The following is a 24,755-nucleotide window of genomic DNA, read 5'->3' as shown; positions in this document are numbered from 1 at the left end:
AGGACAGACATTTTGAAGCGGCGCAGACTGGACTCTCACCTTTGATTACTTTGGACAAAATAAAGCTTTGCTACTCGACTTAGACTTTAATACAAATGACTCATAACTTCACTTGGACTGAAGCCTTTTAACTTGAAAATACTTCTCCCAAACCCAAAGATTAAAAAGTGTTATTTAAAAAGTGTGAAACCACAAATCAATTAAATTCCCGAATCAACAAACATTAAAATTATTCCTTCCTAGCGAGATAATTCCCCGGATCCACTTTTTTTTAAACCAATCCAGTTGGAAAAAATTATACCAACGATAATTTTGTTTGCTTTGTGGTCAACAAAAAACAAATTCCAGTATGCAAAATGTTGGTCAAAAATTACAGATGGAGCCACAACAACTTCTAACTTTGTAACTCAGTCAGGCTGGAAAGCTGTTATATTATGACTTGTTTAGAACTCAAAACTCAAAGTTTATGAATCAGGACTTGACTTGGGACTTGAGGGCAAAGACTTGAGTCTTGTGACTTGTAAAACAATGACTTGGTTCCAACTCTGCTTTTTACAGGTCGAAGTTTCTTGGGGTTCTTTGTGATTGCCTGGAACATAACAAGTATTAATTTTTTACAGACTGAATGTCTCTGATTTGAATGTGCACTCATAATGGTCACTAGACCTCTTACTCCAGCATTGATTGAGGCCTAGTTCATTCCTTTCACTGTGTGTGTTTGTGTGTCTATATAGATCATGACTCATAAGTGAACTGAATAATTATGACCCATCAGTACACCGTAATATAGGTGCTATAAAAGCCTCATAATGCACAATAACCCATGATTACACTGCAGAAACTGTTCAGGTGTGCATTATGTGCATTACACCTGTTTTCATTCAAAGCTGTTCTGACTGCGCTATTTTATGCATTGCTGATATTTATCCTACTGAAGTGTGGTGCAGGGTATCGGTGTTGCTGTTGCTGCATCTGGAAGCATTCCCATGCAAACCATGATCAACAACAGGCTAAATCAGTTGTTGCCAAAAGAACTGGCTTCACTCCGGCTGCCGTGCGAAAGCCGCCCCACATGGGTAAGAGTGCAGAGATCTGAAGAACCAGCATTTAATGTGGTCTGAATCTTAAAGGGTGTGTGTGTGTGTAATAAATGAGTTGCCAGCCAGAAGTAAGCCGTTCTTTGAACAGTGCAGATGTCGCTGAAGGAGACATATGTGAAACTGATGGCTGATGTGTAAATGTAATCCTCAAAACACATTAACATACATACAGTGTAGTATATGTCGTACATTAACTCTCTAAGTCCTGAGCTTGCCAGTGGTTATGCTCAACAAAAGGCACTTTTGAGTGGGTGGAAAGGAATATAGAAAGGATGTTAATTTATTTTTCAGCTAATAATCAGAATTTCTGAAGACGTGCGGTCATGCTTTTATCGGGTTGTGCAGTCACTAGTTTTTGTTAATTCACAAGGATGACTGTGCTTGCTAATACTGAATCTCTGCTCTTGAATGATTCTCCAGTTACATAAAAAGCAAAGCAACTGAATGTACCTGCAAATAAAGAGAAATTTGTTGATCTCAAGAGAAGTGCTCTTCATCGGTGCGTGTACTGCACTAGCTAATGACTGATTGTGAAACAGCATCTTTAGAGCAAATATAATAATTTGATTAGCTACCATTGCAGATTCCTAAAAAGGCCTTTTAGTGGAGGCACATTACTCTTACAAGCTCACTGAGACGCAGAAGCTCAAGCAGCAACCGTGTTTCTTAGGAAGCATTTCAATAAAGTTTCATTAACGTCAGGTCTGCATGGTGGGAAATGCATTCCTGCATGGTCTCACCTTTAGAGGCGATGCCAATTTTCCATCCGCCTAATCCGTTTGGGAGATATAAAACCCAGCAGGGCTCAGTCTTCACAAGGGGCCTTCGATGAATTGTAACCAGATTTGCACCTGCTTCTTCAGAACATGAAAGTGTCTTATTGATAGTAACTGCATTTTGTCAACAGAGAAGCTGCGATCAGTTTTGCTTAAATAAATTGCCTCGAGGGACTGTTTCTTGCCAGTATGTTCCTTCTGGAAAATTGTGTCCAAGTTATCTGAGGATGACTGCGCTCTGCACACACAGCGTGTGTTTATAGACAAAGATTAGGTGGAGGAGCTATCTGCAGAGGCACTTAACTGATGCTCAGTTTGCTGAGGTTGGCTTTTGCATGAACATTTGAACATTTTTCACATCCATCAGGAGTGAACATACTTTATGCATGGCAGCTCTCTCCCTCTGTAGAAAGATATAAAAAATAGTGTCCCCTCATCTTTCTCTGCCCTCCCTTCCCCTCTTCTTTGAAGTGACTTTGTGTCCTCTGTCCTCCTCACAATAGCGACGTGTTTTTTTGACACTGAAGAACAAAGGAGCAATAGCAGCAAAAAAAGCCTTTTGAAATGCCTTAATGCAATTGAGCTGCTAAGCACTGAGTTGTATTAGGTTATCAGTGGCTGAAATCCCTCGTGGCGTGAGACATAAATCACACACGTCAGTCCTCTTTCTTTCCTTTTTTTTCCTCCTCCTCCCTCATTCTACAGCCTGCTGACTTTTCCGGCGGTCTCAGAGGGGCTTCAACCTTGACGCAGTCAATCCTTCCCAGACCAGCCATGACGTTAATATCATACTCCTGTCTGCACTCATTCAGTGGGATTTCTTTTGCTTTTTCATCCGTGTGTGCATGTCTGAAGGTGTTTGTCTGGTTACAGCCTGGTGAGATCATTAGTCTGCTGTTATACTGCATTTGCTTCTGGTTGTTTATAGCTCTAAAATGTCAACGCTGGAAATGTAACTTGCTCAAAATGTGAAAAGACAAATATAGCAACTGATAGAGCTCAACAGTGACCGCACACTTTTTCAACAGCTCCTGTTAGGGGTGGGAATCTTTGGGCACCTGCCGATTCGATTACGATTATGATTCAGGGGCTACGATTCGATTATAAAACGATTATTGATGCACTTTTTCACAAACACATTTCTTTTTGTCTCACTGAATAAGCATTCGTCACTTGCAATTTTTAAAAACAGCGCATTTGTAATAAGAATTCATTTCGATTATATTTTATTAAACTATTGGAAATATGTGCAAACTGGAAAGTACCAACAGTAGCCACTAGTAGCTGCAGCAACAGCAGCCTGCCGTCTCCCCGACTCCTCCGTCGGGTGGAATCGAGTTACGGCTTCTCATGTTTGTTGTGTTGCCAAAGTATTTTATTTTAGCTCGACACAGCTTACATATAACGTGGCTCTTGTCCAGTTCGCTTCCGCCGTCGACGTTGTAGAAGCCGAAGTGTTTCCACACGGCTGCTTTTAAATTAGAAGGAGCTGTTCGGACCTCATGGCGAGGTGGCTGCCGGTCGGCCATGTGTCCCGGCGATGACGCGTACCGCGCTTCTTAGTTCCACATTATTTAGAAGCTTCTGTATCACTTTAATTAACAGATTTAAATAATCGAAATTTGGACGTTTGTGAATCGATTCAGATTCGTCCACGTCCGAATCGCGATGCATCTAAGAATCGGAAATTTCCCCCACCCCTAGCTCCTGTGCTTTCACACCTTTGACGTTTCAGAAAATCCTTATATGAAAAGTTTTAAACCTGGAAACAAGCCAACCAACTACGAGATAAATCATGAGATTAAAACATTTGATTTGGAGTGGGGCTGCAAAAGTAAAGAAAAGTCATATTATAATTATTTTGTCTGAAATTGTGATTGTGATATTCTTAGTAGGAATTTTAATTGAGAAAATACCTATTAAAATCATGATGATGTGACATTTGTTTGTGTCTGTACCAAGCAAACCTGTTTTCTTTCATCTGGAGAAAAAGATTGTTAGGTCAGGCCATCTATGCAGAACTATGGTACCTCATTATAATACTGTTTTCCTCAAACATTTTTCCTTTTTCAAAAATTGTGATTTGATTCTGGCTCTGTGATTTGGATATTACACTTGGCCATATTGTGATTTTGATATTACAATTAATCATGCAGCCCTAATTTTGAGCAAAAAAAAAAACAGGCAAAATGGAAAAAAGGCAAACCATTGTGAATTATACCGCTTCTTCTTGAAGCTAACTTTTGTCATTATTGTGGTTTTTATATAATTATTAACAGTATTGTAATAAAATGTATTTTGTGTGGTGTGTGTATCTAAATTATATTCACTGTGTCATAACATCATCAGGATGACTCATGTCATGTTAGCTACCTCGCTAGCCAACCTGCTAGCGGAACTACCTGTTTGTGGGTTGCGGTAAATATTTGCATGGTAACAACAAGCTCCATCAATTAGAGACACTGTCGTTTAACCCTTTAGGATTGAGGGTTGTGTAGTACTTCTCCATGACATCGTGAATAAAAACAGGAGCACATACCATAGTTTCACAGTCTCAGTCTACCTTGGATGGGTATGATATTAGGGCCAATAACCTAAATCCTCTATTCAGAATATGAATCTGATTTTCACTTGTGGAACCTCAGTGTTGAGCTCCGTTTTCTAGTCATTACAACCAAATTTCCAACTGTGCTCAAAATTCAACTAATGCAGTGTCTGATTTTTTTATTCTTTTTGCTCATGACTATCTGATGATCTAGCCTAGAACACATTCTCTCTTCATTAAGAGTGCAGGAGGGGAATTGTAGCTCATATTTTCCCATTTCTAATGGAAGAACAGGACTGAATCGAAATGCAATCCAACAACCTTGAGCTTCGTCAAACATTGAGCCAAAGTGGCAGGTGCCTGTTATAGCCTCCCTCCTTCGCTAATGTTCCCCCCCTGTTCCCACTGATTCGAAGTCGGCTTCATCGCCTGAGAGCTGCGGTGCATTTCAAGAAGTCTGTAGCGAGCTGCCAGAGCTCTGGCAGGTGTAAGACACGGCCAACCTGGGATCTGAGCAGTGGAATGAAAGTAATTGAGTGAGTTCTCTCTCCATGCTGCAGACCAGTAAAGGACCCAGCTACCACAGGGACATGGCCTAAGCCTGATGTGAGATTCATATAGGCTTATAGCACGGCTTAGCAAAGACCTGATGTATTGAGGCTCTGCAGTCTTGTGCTGAGGGGGAATTTTGCTTTCATGACAAGTGTGGCTTGGCTGCAGTCCTGACACACCCTGGCATGCCACAAGGCAGATGGTGTGTCCCTAGGCGACGCCGCCGCTCTCTAGCATCCCTCTCCTCACAACCCCGTGCTCCTCCTGCTGTCGAGTAGTCATTAGTGCAGTGGGACAGGAAGGACACATTGGAACAATTTGGAAAATATTAACCACCTCCTCCACCCGAACATGAGCTAGGCTGCAGCCGCTGGATGATGGCGCCTTATGGAGGAAGTCTGTTGATGTAAATAGTCGATGGTACAAATCCCCAGATGCCCAGGAAGGATCTGTGTCAGCTAAAATTAATAACATTGTGGCCTGCTAATGGGTGACAATGGAATACTGCAGACGTACTAATTACTGGTGTGTTAACAGTGTTGCGAGGGTTACTTTTAAAGTGTATTTCACTACAGATTACTGAATATGTGTCCTAAAATTGAATTACTTTGGACTGATTGCAGTTCTATTCAGGCACAGTATGAAGCATTCATACCTAATGTGAAAACACCTTTGTATTTCTGTGTCAAAACACATTCTTGGCAGTGTCCTGACTGTGTTTCCTCTCACATGGTGTGTGGCAGGTGCAGTGTGGGTGCACAAATTGTTGCATATTTTTAAAAGAAACTGATTTTAGGAAATGCGTGCCTCATATGAATTTTAGAGCAAATAAAGCAAAAACAAATAAATCAAGTAATCTATTTTTAAAGACCATAACTGTAGCTCTGAACGCGATACACAGGGTGGAGCTGGTATTGACCAAGCGGCTCAGAAATTCCCCCTGGATAAAAAAGATACTTCCTTAGCAAACAAACTCCTTTTAGTCATCAACATTCCTGCCATAATGTTGAGCTGTGCTGTAACACATTTGCCACTTCATTCTTCCACGAACAGCCTCTTTTCCTTTCATTTTTATTCAAGCTGGTAACTGGTTTGTCATCAGTTTAAATTGGCTTTTGATGGGAAAAGAAAACTTGTCCGTCCCCACTGACTGGGAGCCAGGTGCTGAAAAGAGCTTTTACTGCCCGACTCAAAGCTAAATATACACATGCCTGTAAAATGTAAATGTTTTCCTTGTAGTGTTAGCTGTTTGATGACAAGCCTTTGCAACCTTATTTAAATATATCTGGGCATGGGGGCCCTAATTAAGATCACAGTGTTAACAGTTGTAGTCCTTAAATCAGACCAGCAGCATTTGACTTGAGTAATTTTGATTGTAGATACTTTATAATGTGTTATAATTGCATCTTGTCTAGACATGTTTTTCAGAAGAGAATATATTGAAGTTTAAATTATGACAAAGTTACCCTGGTTCAGCCTCTGCAGAATGTTAAAAAGAGCAGAACAACCAAGAGCCACTTGTGACTGATTGCTGATTCCTGTTTTTCTTTAGAGTACCAGCAGGCCTATTAGAGTCTGATTTAACCTGATTTTGATTGTTTGGGACAGCAAAAAGGCACATATATTAGAGTTCAAGTGAAATGTTTTACCTTCTCTGCCCTCTAGCACATGCAGCTTTAGACATTACTAAACCAAAATATTCAAAAGATAAATATTAACCGCTTGTGGACAACAAGGCTGCTGCAGGGTGTTTGTATTTGAGTCTCAGCCTTTTTTTTTCTCTTCGACCGTAATTTCATTTAATCTAACTACATTGCTCTGTCTGATCCTATCAGATGTTTTCATCACAAACCCCGCCCTTTATTTGTCCTGCATTATGTCAACAGGAAAGGCAAAAGATGATGTCATGCGTTTGGAGTGGCTCCACACATAACTCAATAAATGATTGCCATTATTTCCTGAAACATGCTCAAACATCCTTTGGCTCATGAAGGTGCATGAAGTGGTAAGGTGGTAGAAGTTTAAAGGGACAATTTTGATTATTTGAAGTGGGGTAGTTTGAGGTACTCGTAGATAGTCAGTGTCTTAGATACAGTAGATGCTGGTTGGCCTTCCAGTTAGGAGAAGCAGAGAGAGGCACCAGTATGTATTAATATTAGTGTAGTAGTGTACAGTAATACTCATTGTTTTCTTTAGGTGGACCTTCTGTTGCTGACCCAGTCCACAACAGTACATTGCTTAGCATTAGTGCTGGTACTCCTCTCTGCGTCTCCTAACTGGGGACATGCTGACTGGCATCTACTGTTGCTAATACACTGGCTATCATGCATTATACAACCCCACTTTCAAATAATCCAAACTAACCCTTTAACGTTTGAGCTCTGTTAAAACTAGGCATGCACCAACACCACTTCTTTTTTTCAGACCAAGTACAATACAAGTATTTACATTTGGTTTCTTGCTGATACTGAATACTGACACGAGTACTTAATGATGCCATTAGTTCTCACCTTTAAAAACATTTTTGTTTTCCATCAGACGTTCACTTTCTAAATGTATCATTGTTGCTGTTTCCTGCTGATAGTGCGACCAGTTACCATACACATTACATTTTTGTAAGTTAGTTTACTGATTTTGTTCCTTATTAAGCTGTGCAGTTTACTGTGTATGCAATATATTATTATATTTCAGTATAATAATTTCACAATTATTATAGACTTCAAGAATTAAGTTTGCTGTTACAAATGTGTTCTATATGCGTTTTTTTCATTATCATTTACAGCACTTTAGCTAGTATTTTTATTACACATTTACATGTGTAGTATTTGAGTTTCTTCTTCATGTCCTTCTTGTCTAAGAGCTAATTAGTTCCTACCTGCCATTGTTTAGGGGGGACAGGTATGAGTGTGGTGCCATGTGTGCAACAGTTTTGTTTATCCTGCTGTGAACCTCAAAGAGTGAAGTTGGATGTACTGTGTTGTCAGGACGTTTTGGTGAAGATTAAGTACAAAAAAGAGAAGTTATAGCAGCCTATTGCAAAGAAAAGAGGGTTACAGACTGGTGGCAGCTGTGTTTTTCCCTTGTCTTTGTATTAATTTGCTGAGGTATTCAGCTATTTTACGCCTGCCAGGACTTATTGGACAGCGGCTGGCTCTGGTCTACAGGTGCACTCTGTACGTTTATTTCAGTTTTACATGGAATTTTATGGACAGTCTCCAAAGTCGCTGCGGTCATTAGTGGATGATGTGAGTAACAGTGGACAGCGAGTCTCTCACTGATAATGACAACGTGACCAAAAAAAGAGGGTAAGCATCAGCAAACACATTGAACTCTGCGTTGTGGCGGTTCTTTAGATGTTTGCTTGTGTCAAGCTGCTTCTTTTTGTGACATGGTATCCGGTGTGGGGTATCAGAGTAGTTTCATGAGTACAAATACGAGTACATGAGGACAGTATCGGATTGATACCCGATGCTGGTATCTGTATCAGTGCATCCCTAGTTAAAACCTTAATGTGGCAAATGTATAAACTACTTCTGTCATCTAAAGCTGCTTAAGAGAATGTAAGATACAGTTTTTGGAGTGTTTTATCACATTTGTGGGCTATGGTCTCAAACCAGAGCCACTCTGCTGCAAACCGCAGTCAAATGGGCACTAGCCTGCATCCCTCCCATTTAGGTGATTCATATGTTTTTTTAGTGAGGGCTATTTATTCTTGGGTTTGGGCTGTGTTTGCAGTGACTGTATCTGAGGTGGGTTTGGCACGCGCTGTGATTACTGATGGCTGAGTTTCTATGCAACAAGGTGTGAGATGGTAATGACACTGTGGCTGTAACGCATAATTTGCAGAGAGATTTTGGGGTCTCTGGGGCCACAAAGATGTTGCTTGTCTGAATTTCTGAATTTTGATTAAACCCGTAAGTGGAATATGTATATTTGTGTGGCACAAAAACAAACCAGGACAATGTTTGTATTGGATTTTTCCCCCTGCTTGAATTCACAGAAGCAAAACATTTGAAGAACCCGTAATTATGCTGTGGCAGAAAAAAACAGTCCTGGTTATTTTTCCCAAAACAGACGGAGAGGGAATATTGAAGAGGGTGGATTTAACACACAGTAGATGCCATGAAACACATCTGTGGTACTTACTTCCTTTGCTAATATTGCCTAATCCATGTATAGTGGAGATCTATAGAGGAATATACCTGCAGCATTTCTCTGTCACTAAGCAGCTTACAACTTGAACTTTCTACCCTATAAACTTGTCTTTTTTCTCATGTTTTTAAAAAAAACTGCAATGAATGACACTTGACCTCGATCAGCACTGTAAAAATGTCGGTGCTTTCCCAGCCGAAAAGAAATCCCAGAGGTGGAAGTGTATATATCTGTACATTTTACTTGCTTGCCTGAGGCTTGGCAGGTGTGTGTGTGTGTGTGTGTGTGTGTGTGTGTGTGTGTGTGTGTGTGTGTGTGTGTGTGTGTGTGTGTGTGTGTGTCTGTGTGTCTGTGGCACTCTCACGGGTGGCCTGCACTGAGTTAGCTTCTGGGAAGCGTGCTCCCTCTGTGGCAAAGACGGACAGTGGTTGTTCTCAGGAAAGCTGGCTAGGTGGAGGCACAGCATGGCGGGCATGAGGCTCAGTCGGTCCACCTCCAGCCTGCCCCGCCCAGCCCCATCCACCAGATGAGTGATGAGCTTGTTTATAATGAGACCAAATCCCTTCCTGTTACACATGACTCACAGGGTGTAGTGCCAGTCATGGACGTGTTTACATGCTCCCTTATGTGTTTGCTTAAGGGTTTCCTCATTTGTTTTGAATCCTACAATGTTTCCAAGTTGCAGAACATGCGGCGTCCTTCTCCTCTGCCCCCTGATTGGCAGGACTAGACCATCAGGAGCCTCAACAGTGAAAAAGTCAATTTGCCAACAGCTGGCCCAAACCCCTGCAGTCTCACCCCCTCATTAGATCCAATGTCCAAGAGGACAGATGGCTCACATGGGAGTTTATTTTCTTTCAAAGAGAAGATCTTAACTTTTGAAGCGGCGTCCTGGTAGATGAAGCAAACATTTCAAGGAAACAAATATCCCCCCAAGGCACTATAGACGCGGACTGTTGCTCTGCTCCCTAAAGGTTTAAGCTGTATTTCTGGGTCTCAGGACGTCCACCTAATTGCCATCTACTGCACAAAATGCTCAGCAAAAGAGCAAGACTGCAATTAGCCGTGGCTCACTGCCAGCTCGGCATAAATCTGCCAAATTGTTTCTCTTAAGAAAGTTGAGCAGTTGTGGTCTTCTTTCCTCTACTTTTTGAAATGTAGGCCTGTCACTGGGCTATCATATAATTAGGCAGACCAGCAGTAGCAGAGAGCGTGCTGTAAGGCTAAAAGCTGAGGCATTGTGGTGGTGTGCTGAGGCATACAGAGGTGGGGTGTTATTTATGTGTTTCCCCCTTTATCTCCCAGCCTGCCTCAGTGGATATCACTTGGTGCTGTCCTGGGCCGCAGCCATATCTGTCATACAACTCTCCCGACACCTAACCCATGTTGTAGTGTTCAACAGAGCAGCAAAATGAATTCCTCCTCTTGCTATTTCACTTTCTTCTCCTCCCTCAATCTAACGTCTTTTTGTTCTCCCCTACAGCTCATTATCCTTGAAGACTATGCGGACCCTTTTGATGCTGAGCAGGCTGGCGGCACTCAGACCAGTACGGAAAAAGTGACAACCGAAAATGATGGCTACATGGAGCCATATGAGGCCCAGAAGATGATGGCAGGTAGATCAACACTTTCAGTTGGGGCTGGGTATCGTTTGGACTTCAACAATTCTCATTCCACTCGTTGATTTTGGTCCATAACAATTATTGATTCTGACTCTTTGAGTGTCCTCCTGAATTCTTCACAGCAGAGTACTAGGTTGTCAGTTTGGTAGTAAATGTACCAAACAAGTTATAGTGTGCCAGTTAATAAATGCAGCAGCTTCTCAAGACCAAGAAAAGTTTTGTCTGTTCTTTCCCAGCTGCTGGAAAAATGAACAGGAAAAGCTAACCTTAAGCTAATACTAATGCTAGTGTTGTACCTTTACCATGCTGACTCTGGTGTGATCGTGTCCCTTTCAGAAGCTTTGTAATCCAGCTTTGAACTGCAGCGTCTTGTTTGGAGGCATGGTAAAAATTGTTGTTAGCATGTTGTTAGCCGCCTACAGGCAATGTCAAACTGCCTTGGATTGAGTCTGTCAACAAAACTGAGGCTGTGTTCCTGACTTGTAAGTGACAGAGCTGATTATAAGGATATATTAAAAGATCAATGCGCTGGTCTCAACATGAGATTGACCCTTCAAAATAAAATTTGCAGTCCTGATGGTAATGAGCTCAACCCTGCAGTAGGCAGTAATCACCACAGATAAATGTTACCAACGGAAATACTGGGCTAAGCTAACATTAGCTAGGTAACCGCAACCGACTGTGGTCTCTTTTTTGGTGTCTTCAATGTTTTGGGGTTCACTTAGGCTTTAGTATCCTGTTCTTATGAAGTATTTTGTAGTATAGCATTTGCTAAATTGAGGTGGCTGTTGCAAGACTCACACAATTTGTGCTATTCACCTGCTAGTCAAGCAATGTAGCAACAGCTGAGTGAGGGTATGAGAGTAATGCTAGACTCATGATTTAATAAGACAATTGTATTAGGAGACTGGAAGACATGGACATACTCAACTTGCATGTCTGTAGGTGCAGGCAGACAGCTGAGGTGATACATGGTAGGTTTTTGCAGTACACAGTTTATGTTGAAAGTAGCCCGAGGGGCATTAATGTAGGAATGGGTAAGCAGAATCAAAATAAAATGTCTTAATGATTCCTTTGAAATTGTAATTTTTATTTGGAATCTGTTCTCCACGCTCAACCCTATTTTCTATTAGTTTTCAGTTTTCTAATATCTCGCCTCATCTAGCTACCTCTATCCACCTTCACACCTTGAGAAATTACAGGTTAAATAAGACATAATTGATTTGTGTCTTTGCTTCCTAGTGGAGTATTAATTAGTATGCAGTGCGATTTGGCCATATGCCGCCAAGCTGGGAATTAATGAAAGAGGCTCAGGTGGCCTAATGCCTCTTTGCATGACATGTGCAGCAGAGCAAAAACACGACCTGTTTGTCATGAAAAATGTCAAAACATTTTCAAAAGCCCCCAGAAATCACACACGCTCATAAGTGACTTTAAACTTCTGAGGTATAGGACCAATAAAAAATGAGGTGTTTTTTTAAATGTCTTTCCTTTAACTTGCGTTCATGTGGAGACGGCCACTTGCTGGGATTTCCAGGAAGACTTTTTTTCTTGTGAGACAACAATAGCTGTGTGCTAACATAAGAATTCAGCCGGACCACATTCTCCACACAGCTTTGTCACAGCGCACATTCATTCTGTGGCTAAGGGAGCGCAGCAATGACAAAGAACAAAGAATGTGCAGACAGAGGAAGAGAGATGATGAAAAATGTAGAGAAAACAAAACATGTGGCCACTGTTTTCCTCTCCTAAACAGACAGACCTGAGCACCTAAGAAAGGAATGCTATAGAAAATGTTTGTATGACTGTCAAGACCTCAAAAGGATGTTTCTGGAACTTGGACAACTCCAAGATATCAGTGTTTAGGCCTTAATATACTGACGCAGTCAAATTATTTACAGTACACTAGTATTTCTGACCCTCCCGCACACACTGTTCTCTTATAAACACACATAGAGTACACACACTGGCTGCTATTGCTTTCACAAAGGCAGGACATGAATGTCTCTGTCCCTCCTCAGCAATTTTCTTTTAATGGGCCCCCAGACAATCTCTTGTTTTCATCTGTCTTACTGGTTTGACCTCTGGCCCAGTCATTGCCTCAGCTGAGTACAAAAACTCAAGATTTATCGCCTCTCTCAGGTGGAGGAAGCTATAAAAAACGGCTTTTGTGGTATCACTTGAATCTTGAACTTATTCCAAGTTTTTTCTTTTCTCTTTAAATTCAACTTGACACAGTTCTGCATTCGGCTGTATTGACAAACTAAACAATGCTGGCAGCTATTGTCTGTTTGATCGGATGAAGTCTTCAGGTTTTTTTTGTTCTTGTTGTTTCTGGTTGCTCGTGTCTTTGAAACCTGGAGTGGTGTTGTTTTCAGCCTCCCTGCTTTTATCCATCATAACTATTGATTGCCAATACTTGTTTTTTTCCCTGCTGTTTTGACTGAGCTGGCAGGGCGTTGTTTTAAATAGAGCTGTGAGTGGATTTCTTTGGCTCTACTGTCATCCTTTTTAATATTCATACTGATCCAGGGATTTATTCCATGGGTGGCTGATTTCACGTCATTCAAACATGCAGGCGCATAGGTGAGAATGCAGTTATTGGAGGAGGGGAAACTTTAGAATATTTGATATGTCCACTTGCAAACGGGGTGATTATGTGAAATTTCTGTAGAATAATTCTATCAAAATATTTAAACAAAGTAACTAAGAATATCATGATACTAGAAATCAGTACTCAATACCAATGCCAGTGGAATTTCAAGACTCTCAGTACCCAATCCGATACCAGGGTGAAACCCAAAAACAAAACAGTATCTCACATGTATGTGTTTTGATGACAGGTGACAGACTGAATGGTAAGGAGTCAGGATGGCAGATGGCAAGTATAGTACATATAGTATAGTGTGTATATGCTGTAGTATAGCAAGTATAGTGAGCTACACAGCAGTGGAAGCTGTCTGAAACAAAAATATTAGTAATGTGTATTTCAGGATAAATATAACAAGGATAAATATAATAATAACATGAATTGATACTCATTCACTATCTGGATGTCTTTGAGGTGCTTTTCTAAGTTGGAAGTGTTTCCTCTTTTTTCTTCAAAGTGTTGTTGACAACAACGCTTAGCAACATCTTGTTGTTCTTCCATGTGTTCTTCTTCTTCCTTTGGCATTTAACAGCGGACTAGACCACTTGTAGGCGTATACGCTGTCCCCATCAGGCCCAGAAGAATTGTATCTCAAGCACCATCACATTTTCACAATTTTAGCATCGACCTGGTACCAAAGTATCGTTTTTCATGACATCACAACAAGTAACTTAGACCAGCCATGTAGATGACTATGAGTGAGAATGTAATATTAATCATACATACAGCCCCCTATAATACATAATAATGGTTGCGGAAAATGTAAGGGTATAATCATGGGTAATTGAACCAAAAACCAAAATTTTATGTTTCACTTGCTTATTATTGGTAGCATATGTAGCGTTTTGCTGAATTTCTATCAACATTTATGTGTCGATGGTAGAAACACAGAGCATCAGTGCTCTTTTTCAGCAACACCTTGCTCCAAATTTGCACAGCTACACACACGCACGCTTGGATGCTGCCCAGTTCAGCCCCAGTGGTGCAGATGGGGGTTAAGTGCCTTGCCCGAGGGTGCCTGAATGATGTAATGAGGGTCAGGCGCTGCGCTTTGACTCCCCCTCACTGTGCAAGGCCAGATGCACGCATTGGTACATCAGCATTCTGACTATGGATGTAGAGTAATTGCTGCATCTCTCATTCTGACAGCATACTGGTCAGGCAGAACTGCACACTCAGAATTTAGTTGGCTAAAAAGCAGAGAGAGGAACCAGTGAATGGGCTGCTGCTGCACTGAAGCAAAGAAAGGACCAAACCGCTCATGTGAAGCTAGAGGCTTGCGTCTCCCTCTGTCTCATTCGGTCACTATTGCTTTCTCTCATCTCTTTTCTCTGTCACTCTCCAGGCAAGACACATTTTCTTTTATTCTTTACTCAACCTGCACTGTTAACAATGCTTGAGTTTTCTTCAGCTCTCAGACTGTTGGCTGTAGAAAGCCACAGCTCAGACAGCCTCCTTGTCTTCTCAGCACTTGTCTGCACAGATGGGTGCAGATGGACACAAAACCCCAAACATGACAACACAACAGAAACTTTTCTATTTATGGCTGTCAGTGCAAGTTTTTAATTTAACACCCGCCAAATTTATATCATCCATAAAACAGATAGTCTACCTCCTCATAAAACAGACTTTAACTGTTTCAACTTGTGAAATTCAAAGGTGTGTAACAGATAGTTTCTTCTAAAAAGTGTTTCCAATTAATTCTAAGAACCAAGAGTGGGAATAAATCAGCCGGTCTGACGTTTTTAGTTTGTCTTTACGGACGGGCTTTCAGATTCATATTTCAACAAAAGATTTACTTTGAGCTGCGGTCTGCTTCAGTCTCCCTTAACACACACTCACATTGTTTCTGTGCCAATGTTTTAATGTTTTTAATGTCCAGATCAATCACAGTAATTTAATATTCACTATCTGCTGGTCTGATATTTATAATCTCCTACATAAGCTGACATTGATCTTGCATATCAACTTTGGATGTCCCTGTGTGTGGCTCATATTTCCATGTTTTCTGACACATGCAGAAACACTTGCATGTCACAACCTCTTGGAAGTGGCCACCTCAGATTAGTATCTTTTGTGGCTTTGTGCTGCACTTAGCAGTGATTAGGGGTGATGAGATAGTAGGTGCTCTGTAAGGCAATAGTGTGACTAAGCTGTTCTATAAATGGTTCCACGGGCTGAAAAGTCTCAATAACAATCTCATTTGCATGAGGTACTTATGGCAAACATCCAGAGAAAATTGTGAGAATATAGCTTGTAAAAAAAATAATCATTTAGGAAGTGTTAGCTCAGTTTGCACAGTGACTCTGACATCACTGTGAACAGCAAGTACTGTATGAGGTCAGTCTGTACTCATGCGCTGATTAGAAAAGGCTTTTCAATTCTTCCCCTCTCCCTTGCAGCTTGCATTTTATGAGCTATTGAAACCTCACCATTTAAACAACCTGCTTGATTACTATGCTTCACTATCTATACAGTACAAGCAATGTCAAGTGACAGACAGGTGGTTCATGTCCTGTGGAGACGAGCAAACAAAAACCTTGATGCACAAGAAAAGCCACTGTCCATAAACTGCCAATGTCTCTATGTCCAACTTTTTTTTTATTCCATTGATTGAACATTGTGCCTCATGCAATAGTATTTTCATATTCTTCTTTCAATTTTCTCTTCTCTTCTTCTTTTTTCTGTGGGTGTGCCTTGTCAGTTTCGGCAAACTCTTGTAACTTCAGGTAGGTGTGTTAATGATCTGCCTGTGCATATTTGAGAATTGTAAATTAGTGTAATTAACATAATGCCATATAAGGCTACAATTCCTGTTCCTATGTCAGGAGGGGAAATTCATGATAGTGGCATTAAAGAGTTAAAAACAAAGGGCTTTACGAGTTCAGAGATTGAATTCCTGCTTTCGGAGATCCATAAAGGAAAGTCTATTATTTTAACGACATCGGCAGTGAAATTAAGGGACCTTCTAAAACCAAGGAAAGGGAAAAAAAATAACAAGTCCTGTTGATACCGTGTCACCTGAGGCTTGTACTGTCACTGAAATACAGAAATGGTTCAATACAAAAATGGTTCTAAAAGCATCTCACCATAGAAAGATGATGCATGACTGCAGCAGGAGGAAGATGGACAAACCATAACAGGTGATATTTCACTGTCAGGCATTGCAGCGGAGGATATTTTCCTGGACAGTGACTTGCATAAACTCGCATGTTAATATACGGCCAATACACCTGGAAGTAATAGCCCATTTAAATTACTGATGATATTGTTAGGCTATATAAATATATTTAGACTTAGGCCTGTATTATAATTCAACTTTTGATGTGTAATTTATGTAGGACTTTCAAACTCAAAACTTTTCTTCAAAGTAATGAAATATACAATCCATACATACTTTGCTTTCAATAATAGCAGACTTATTGGACATGGATCCTACGTCCGGACCGCTTGTAAATTGTATTTGTACATCAAAATAGAAGAACTTTGGTGAAATCAGCAAGTTCACCTTTGTTAAAATGAATTTATTTGTATGAGTGGTTGTTGCATGAGGCCCAACGTTTTTCTTCATATGTGAAAAAAATACAAGTGCCATACACTCTAATCCTCTGCAACTTTAATGTGCATGAGTTAGGAAATGAATTTCAAAGCACACTGCTTTGTGTTCCAGGCAGCACTTCCTCCATTGTTTTTCATTCATACAACTTGAGTTTAAAAATCTACAGAACAAAATGAGGTGGGAAAGCCCCCCCACACACACTGGGTTAGAACCAAGTGTCAAATTATCCATGTTGCTTTATTTTTAAATAATAAAAGATCACGAGTTTTTACACTGTGAAGGTAAACTCTGTAGAAACCGGACGTGCTGTTTTGAAGACAATTATAATCTCTTGATTACACAACATTCACACCTTAAACACACAAACACACACACACTCGACCACATAGTGGGAGGTGTGGCATGTAAGGACCTGAGGCGAAAAGTGCCACAGTCGTTTACATAACAGAGTGTGCACTCCTGCTGTTTGTGTGTGTGTGTGTGTGTTGGCACGCACACTAACATGCATTTGTATGTGACTGTGTGTGCGTGCGTGTGTGTGAGAGCTGAAATGGCAGGAGCTTGTGCCTGTTTGTGTGCTCCATGCCTTTCTCTCCCAAGAGCCATCCTTAGTGAGGTTGAGCTGGCTGATTTATGGGCCTGCTGGAGGGGCATGTCACGACTTCCTTAACCTGAAAAGCCAGCACCGCCCCCCCCCCCCCGTAAGCTGCTCCACACTGACTGCCGGCCTGGGCTTACTGCACCACCTGCAGTTATGTGAACACATGAGCGCAGCCACTCCGTGGTCTTTACGTTTCCTGCGTGTGTGTGTGTTTTCCAGAGTGCCTCAAATGTTTGTCATGTCCACACGCGTCGGCTGTTGCGTGCGCTATGTTTGTATCACTAGTGTGTGTGAGCCTGGAGAGGACGTTTTTCCCCTCATTGTCAGCTGGTGTTCTGGCATGTCGAATAACTGTATTCAAGGTGTGTATCTTATATGTGGGTGCAAGCTCATGACAGATTTCACACTTGCACGTAACCTTCTTTCTGTATGTTGTTGTCTCTTTCACACATATAACTACGCACAGATATGTTCTCATCGACCCCAGGACACACACCTCCTCGGCTGTCAGCATTCTCTGCATACCTCCACACGAGCAGCAGCACCTAATCACAAGAGGAGCTGTCGGAAGAAAGGCTAGAATCAACTTCTGCGATGTTACTTTATCTTCTCTCCACTTGACTCTGTTCCCGCGTACGTTGTTGTAGCTGTTGAGACTTGTTACACTGACAAGTACAAGGGGCCGGGCTAGTACTGCGTCAAGCCATTTCTCAATGAACACACACTCATCGTCATACTTACCCATCAGCCAGCCAGGCAGGCAGACAACCATGTGAGAGTTTTCCCACAGTGCAGAGGAGGCCTGTTCTGCAAACAGCTTGCATGATTGAGCTCCCCCGAACAAACAGACTTCCGTCCAGTCCACTCGCTGGTCCTCAAGCCGCAGCCGTGCCGCTGTGCGTTAAGGTGTTTGAATGTGTACAGGGGTGTCCGACAGAAATAACCTCTCCAGTGTTAAATATTTTTACACCAGTGGTGAATTTATTACACACAGCTTCAACGTTATAACCTCAATTTGTCCTCATCCCATCTTTCAGGTCATGCTCAGTCATTTAGCAGCAGGAGAGTTGTGCAACTGGGCCAGAATGCCCGGAGGGAAAAAAAACCTTGATGTTTTCCATAATGGTTGACTCACATTAGATGGGTGTTCGCTATTTCTCTCCCTGTCTTTGAGAAATGTGCTGGGAAATGTCTCCCGGCACTGGCACCTCCTGCACTGCACTCCCAATGATGCGGAGACTAGCATCCAGTGCCAAGGAGATGAGTCATTAGGAATGGAGTTGATTATTTCAATTACTCATGATAGTGTGGTGCTAAGCCCCCTGATGGCTTTACAGTATAAATGCCAGGAATATTACCAGTTTGGCAGTGGTGTGAGTGGGTGACAGAACCTATTGAGAGGTGGAGACACTGAGTGAGGGATGACGACGGGGGAAAAAAAGCAGAGAAAGAGAAAGTAGTCCAAATGAGAGTTGAAAGTACAACCCAAATTACAAAAAAGTTAACAAAACAACAACAAACAAAAACCAAATTCAATTATTTGCAAATAATTTGTATTATTGTGCTTGTATTCACATATAAAGACAACATATTTAATGTTCAAACTGATCAACTTTATTGTTTTATACTTTATTGTAAATATACACTCATTCTGAATTTGATGAATTTGAACTGTCACATCAGTGAAGACTCCATTAATGCTTTTTCAGAGACGTCCTGCTTATTTCAGCAAGACAAGATCAAGACACATTTGGCTCCATGTGTTACAACAGTGAGGCTTCGTAGTAAAAGAGTTTGGGTAAATTTTCTCCCATTGAAAATGTGTGACCCATTTTTTAAAAATAATTTATGTTTTTATGTAATTTAATTTATTAACATACAGCAACAGAAACCCTGGATTGTTGAGCATCTGAAGTGGCATATCAAGCAAGAATGAGAAAGAATTTCACTTTCAAAACTTCAACAATTAGTGTTGCTAACATTTACTGACATGTTGCGGACGGGAAATTCAGAATAAGTGTATATTTTCATACAATGAAGTTAGTATGAACATTTAATATATTGTCTTTGTATTGTATTTGGTTTAATTTAGTTTGAAAAGTGCAAATCATTGCATTCTTTTCATTTATGTTTTACACAAGGTCCCACAAGGTGGATTTGGGGTTGTAGAAACATGAGAGAGACTGGCCAAGACAAACAGAAAAGTAAAGAGAGTGACTGGAGAGAGACTTAGAGGCAGAGACAGCGGGAACAAATTCATATTACAGCACCCATGGGTTACTTTATGGGAACAATTTAAGAGAAAAGAATGGAGGCATGGTGTGCTGAATGGTTTCCATCTCCTCCTCACTCACTCACAGGAGTGAAAACTCACCCCGGGCAATGGCAGGTACATGTGGCAGCACATTTCTTGGCCTGTAACCCTGCGTTTATTGCCCCGAGCTGTAACTTGAGGAATATCCGGAGTATGCACTGACAGTGGCACTTCCAAAAGGTGATTTTTTTTCAGTAATTCTTGAAGTTTTTTATGTTGTTTGTATAGCATACCATAATTCTATAGTTATCCTCTCATCTTTGTTTTTTGTTTTCCATCTCATCTGCCTTGGTGCATTGGAAGGATTGCTTAAGAATTACCTCAGCAACACATTTATGCATTACCCCAGCTGATTATAGGCAGCTATAAATAAGCCTGGACTGCAAGGCCAGTAGCTGAAAACTGGACAGGGAAGTGAATAATTAACACCCTCCTCCTCCTACTTCCTCTCACGCCTCATAACAACTACTGTTTGGGCCACGCAATCAACTCGCTGCTGCTCTTTTTTACCAGCTCAAGTGATTAAAAACTGAAAAAATGACTCTACTTTTTGCGATTTATTTTTTTCTTTATTGTCTTCAACTATCTACAGGCAGGAAATAGGGACCTCATAACATTTATGTGGTTGCATTTATAGTGTAAAAACATACAGTGACAAATATGAAATACATATTTCAAGTTAAAATTGTAGTGAAAACATATTGCAAACAAATTCCCTTTAAGCCATTATCCAGTTACAGGATTATGATTGGTATAACTCAATTAATATGGTTGAAATGCAATGAAACAATAGAACATATAAAAGTATTTATTATGCTACTAAAAAAGGCTGTTAAGTTTCGTAATGAAGCCAAGGCACCAACAAGTTATGACAGACATGAATGAGCACAACACGTGGGAGCAGTTTCCATGCATGAGTCACTGTGTTTAACAGGAAGAGTTTTTTTAAGGTCATCAAGGGCACTAACACACAGAGCATTTGAATGTCTGAGTTCACAACATCATCCAAACTAAGGCCACATTCAGACAGAATCAGGCGTTGCGGCAGAAAAACAGCAGTCGTCTCTTTCATTTTGAATGGGGGTTGTGCGTTTAAGCTGTGGCGGTAGGGGCTGCAGGGGAATGCAGCTGTGGAAAAGTTGAAGCAGAATCAAAGTTTGGAGAAACACAACCTGATGTCAGGCCGTGGTGGCAAGCGATCAGACCGCTCCACAGTCAGCCTGAAATATCTCTGACACCGGACACTATCCAGACGAAGTTCATGGACACGGTGATGATACTGTAATCTCCCAGTTGTGTCCCTGCTCGGTTTATTTCGTGAACCCAGCTGCTTGATCTGACTTGCAGTTTATGGAGCAAAATAGTGACTCCGAGAACCTTCCTTTGGTTGCGTCCATTTTATTTTAGGGAGAGAGAGAGCTGTGGTCACGCAAGGTAGAGACCACATGAAATGAGGTAGCAGTGGTAGCGGGAAAGCCGGTATATCAGAAAAAAAAAACATTATTTCTTGATTGTTTCACAGTGGTTATGCTCTAAGCAAATAAACACCCCCTCACAACCCTGCAGCTAATCACTGCAGCGCTTGATTCTGTCTGAATGTATCCTAAAAAAACTTGGCCAGGCATTTACTGTAGTGGTAAACAGTAGAGATGATGAGTTGCAAAATAATCAAGGCAGCTCCATAAGTTACAGCCTCACAGTAGGATACTTACTCTTACTCTGTGTGTGTGTGTGTGTTTGTTCAAGATTTGTGGATTCATATGTGAGTGATGAGGACTTTAGTTTACTCAGGTGAGTGATGAACCATGACAGGACCCAGAAATACTGAGAATCCATTTTGGCTCTGCTGCAGTGCCTGGTAAGTTATGGCCACATGAACCTGCAACACAGCAGGTTATTAATGATGATGCTGGCTTAAGGAGGTTTGTTGTCTGATGTGTACCTAAGCCTCCTTTTAGGTACAAAGATGGCCTAGTTACTTATATTTCTAACATTTTTTAGTTTACTAGGGAGTGTTCACTTATTTAGCAGTGAAACAGTCCACAGTTCCACCCAGTTCCCTGACTAGTCATTACGTCTGTGCCCCATTCAGTGGTTGCCAGATTTTGTCAGAAGCGAGCTACCCACTTGTCACATCTACATGATCCCATGAGAGATGACTGACAGTTATTACGCTCTGATCTGACAGGGTAGTACTGAGTGATGCAAAACCGAAGCTCCACAGTGCCAGAGCTGGTGTCAGGTGGTCCTTTTTTTGGGTGCTTGGTGCTATTGTTGAAGCCATGTCATTTGAGCGTTACATGCAATAAGAGCAGAGCTGGGTTTCATTTCTAAAAAGTAATGAGATCCCTCTGGAGTGAGCCACAACGTTTAGAGTGCAACCGCAGTTTGATCTGTCTAGTTGGTTAGACAACTGTTGGTCCTGTTCAAAATGTTGGACAAATATGAACTATGCTTTCAAAGTAATGAACCAAAAATACTCCTGTAAGTGACTTCCAGTTGTGCAGTAGATTCTCTTCAAGCCAAACTTTCAGAGTTCCTGTTGAGCCTGGAAAAAGCATGAGGAAACATAACACAAAAACGCTTCTAAATTGTAACTAGAGGGCAATTAACATGAAAATTGTGAAGCAGTATCTGTGCTAAATAATTAGCTTAAAAAAGACACTCACTTTGTAAATGAGCACAGTTTTCCTGTTTTCCCTTGATTATAGCAGTGACTCAACAGCAAATCTCAGCTCATTAACTGTTTTTGTGGGAGGAACTGAAAATCAGTCAAGCAGTTTCAAAGGCCCATGTGGAAACTCGGTGTAATTGTTGTACTACATAGCACCGATATCCACTTCAAAGAAAAGAGGTTTAATCTGTATGTGATGCTCAGTGGGCCAAACAAGAAGGATGAGGTTGTACTGAGCTGTGTAACGCGTCTATTGTGCTGAAAAACGGCACACATGCTTTGCAAAACATTTCCTGGACAAATGGATGGTTTAAAAATAGTTTTGTGTGTTGCGGCCTCTGGTCATTTGGCGAAGCTGAAGAGTGGAAGGTGTAGGAGGCAGGAGGAGAGGGGAAGAGCAGGAAGACTGAGGACTTATTGATGAAATAAGAAATCTCTAGCTCCAGCCTGATGACCTCCCTCCCCCTCACTCAGTGATTAATGCTGCCCTGGCCTGCACTGTACCTCAGACGACTCAGCTGCCAATATATCTGACATTTCCCAAGATATTGACGCATATTGGGGTGCTAGTTAGAGTTCAGCATTACAGGTATGCTGCATTACCTGCCATTACTAGAAACTGTTAATGCTTTGTAAAATGTTATGCATCTTAAATGGATAGTCCAGATTATTTAATGTGGGGTTGAATGAGGTACTTATTGATTGTCAGTGTAGCACCTCCAGTAGATGCTATTCAGAAAGCCCCCTGTTAGCAGAAGAAGAGAAGAGTACCAGTACAGCAGCTGAGCAATGTACTGCCACTGTGACACTTAAATTGATATTGATTTTTTTTTTAAGTGGACATTTTTAAGTGTACGCTATATTTAGAATATTTTCACTGCTTTACCTTGTCATTAGACAGCTTTTTCTGATGGGTCGCTGTCTGTCTCCAAACCAACCAAATTCCATGTGCTGGTTTACCAATGCCTCAATCTGTTAAGTTTGTTTGTGTTATTGTGTGACTTCAGTGATTTGGAAACTTTGCTTTTAAAACACTGAACACCAGTTTCCAGCTGGAAAATGCCATTTCACAGTAGGGTGAAGTGGTCAAAATATTCTAAATATACTATACACGTACATTTTTATAGATTTTTATGGGTAGACCTTTTTAAATAATGTTTTGCTTCTGACCTCATCCACAGCAGCTTATTGCTTATCTTCCTTGCCAAACTGTAGGCGTGCTGACCGTCATTTACTGTAGGTAATACACTGACTGTTGACAGTTAAATGAACAATGTTAAGTATCCATTTAAAGCTGCATAATTATGCAAAGTTGTTGTTGTGATACCTGCTATGTTTCTTATGGTTTGCTCTTTGAATCTCCAATGATCTGCAAAGGAAAGAGATCACAGCAACAAATATAGACAGGTTGTTTCTTTTTTCATCCAAACATGATCAAGGCCAACATCACAACATCACAAGTCCAAAATTTGGAACAACTGGTTCCTGGAGCCAAGCAGGTTGGTGTAATGGAAAGTAAAAGTGCAGCATGATTTGGAGTTCCAGTTTACAGACACTCCTAATAGAACTACTACACATGCTTTCTATGATGCCCAAGGTTGGTGTTTCCACAGGCAGAATGAATGATTTACAACCAAAATGGTTTGCACAGGTTACACCTTGTAGAAAGCTGTCTTACATTTTTGTTTTCCTCCCTGTTTCACCTGCATTTGATCTTCAATGAATGTTTTATTTCTTGTTGTTTTCCTTCTACCCATCTGAACATTGTTAAACGGAGACCTTGAGTCAGTGAGCGCACATGCATTTGATGATAAAATATTTGTCCGCAGTTAGGCAGCCTTTGAAAGAAACTTGACAGTCTCTGTCCTTCTATGCTGAGGACACTTTGCGTTTTGCATTTTTATAACAAACTAGCTGAGTGCACATAGACACACACACACACGGACACACAGATACAGAACAGGCAGCAAGAGGTGTGCTGAGAGGAAGTGGTGTGTACTGGCAGGAGCGTTCCTGCTGGCCTCTGATATCCCGCTGTGCCATGCCATGCCAAGCCAAGGATGGATAGGATGGCAGACCCACTATCCATCCGTTACAGCTGAGTGGGTAGGGAGGGGTTGGATCGCAGGGGGGTGGGGGCGACTGGGCACTGGGCAGCCATTCTGGCGCAGGTTGGAGGTGCTGAAGTCATTCATTTTAAAGGTAAGATT

At 41.2% G+C, this 24,755-nt stretch overlaps 1 protein-coding gene across 4 annotated transcripts in view; it reads left to right on the top strand.

Moving 5' to 3' along the window:
• Positions 1 to 24,755, top strand: part of shf (Src homology 2 domain containing F) — a 136,441-nt gene that overhangs the window by 15,342 nt on the left and 96,344 nt on the right. For all 4 annotated transcript variants that reach the window (XM_084720270.1, XM_084720278.1, XM_084720287.1 and 1 more), the window contains exon 2: positions 10,609 to 10,741. In XM_084720270.1, the coding sequence (XP_084576396.1) occupies positions 10,609 to 10,741 (133 nt within the window). The remainder of the gene's footprint in view (positions 1 to 10,608; positions 10,742 to 24,755) is intronic.

Source organism: Lutjanus erythropterus, chromosome 1, assembly GCF_056507025.1.
Source record: "Lutjanus erythropterus isolate fLutEry1 chromosome 1, fLutEry1.hap2, whole genome shotgun sequence".
NCBI classification, from domain to species: Eukaryota; Metazoa; Chordata; class Actinopteri; order Lutjaniformes; family Lutjanidae; genus Lutjanus; species Lutjanus erythropterus.
This window is presented reverse-complemented; position numbering and strand designations above follow the sequence as displayed.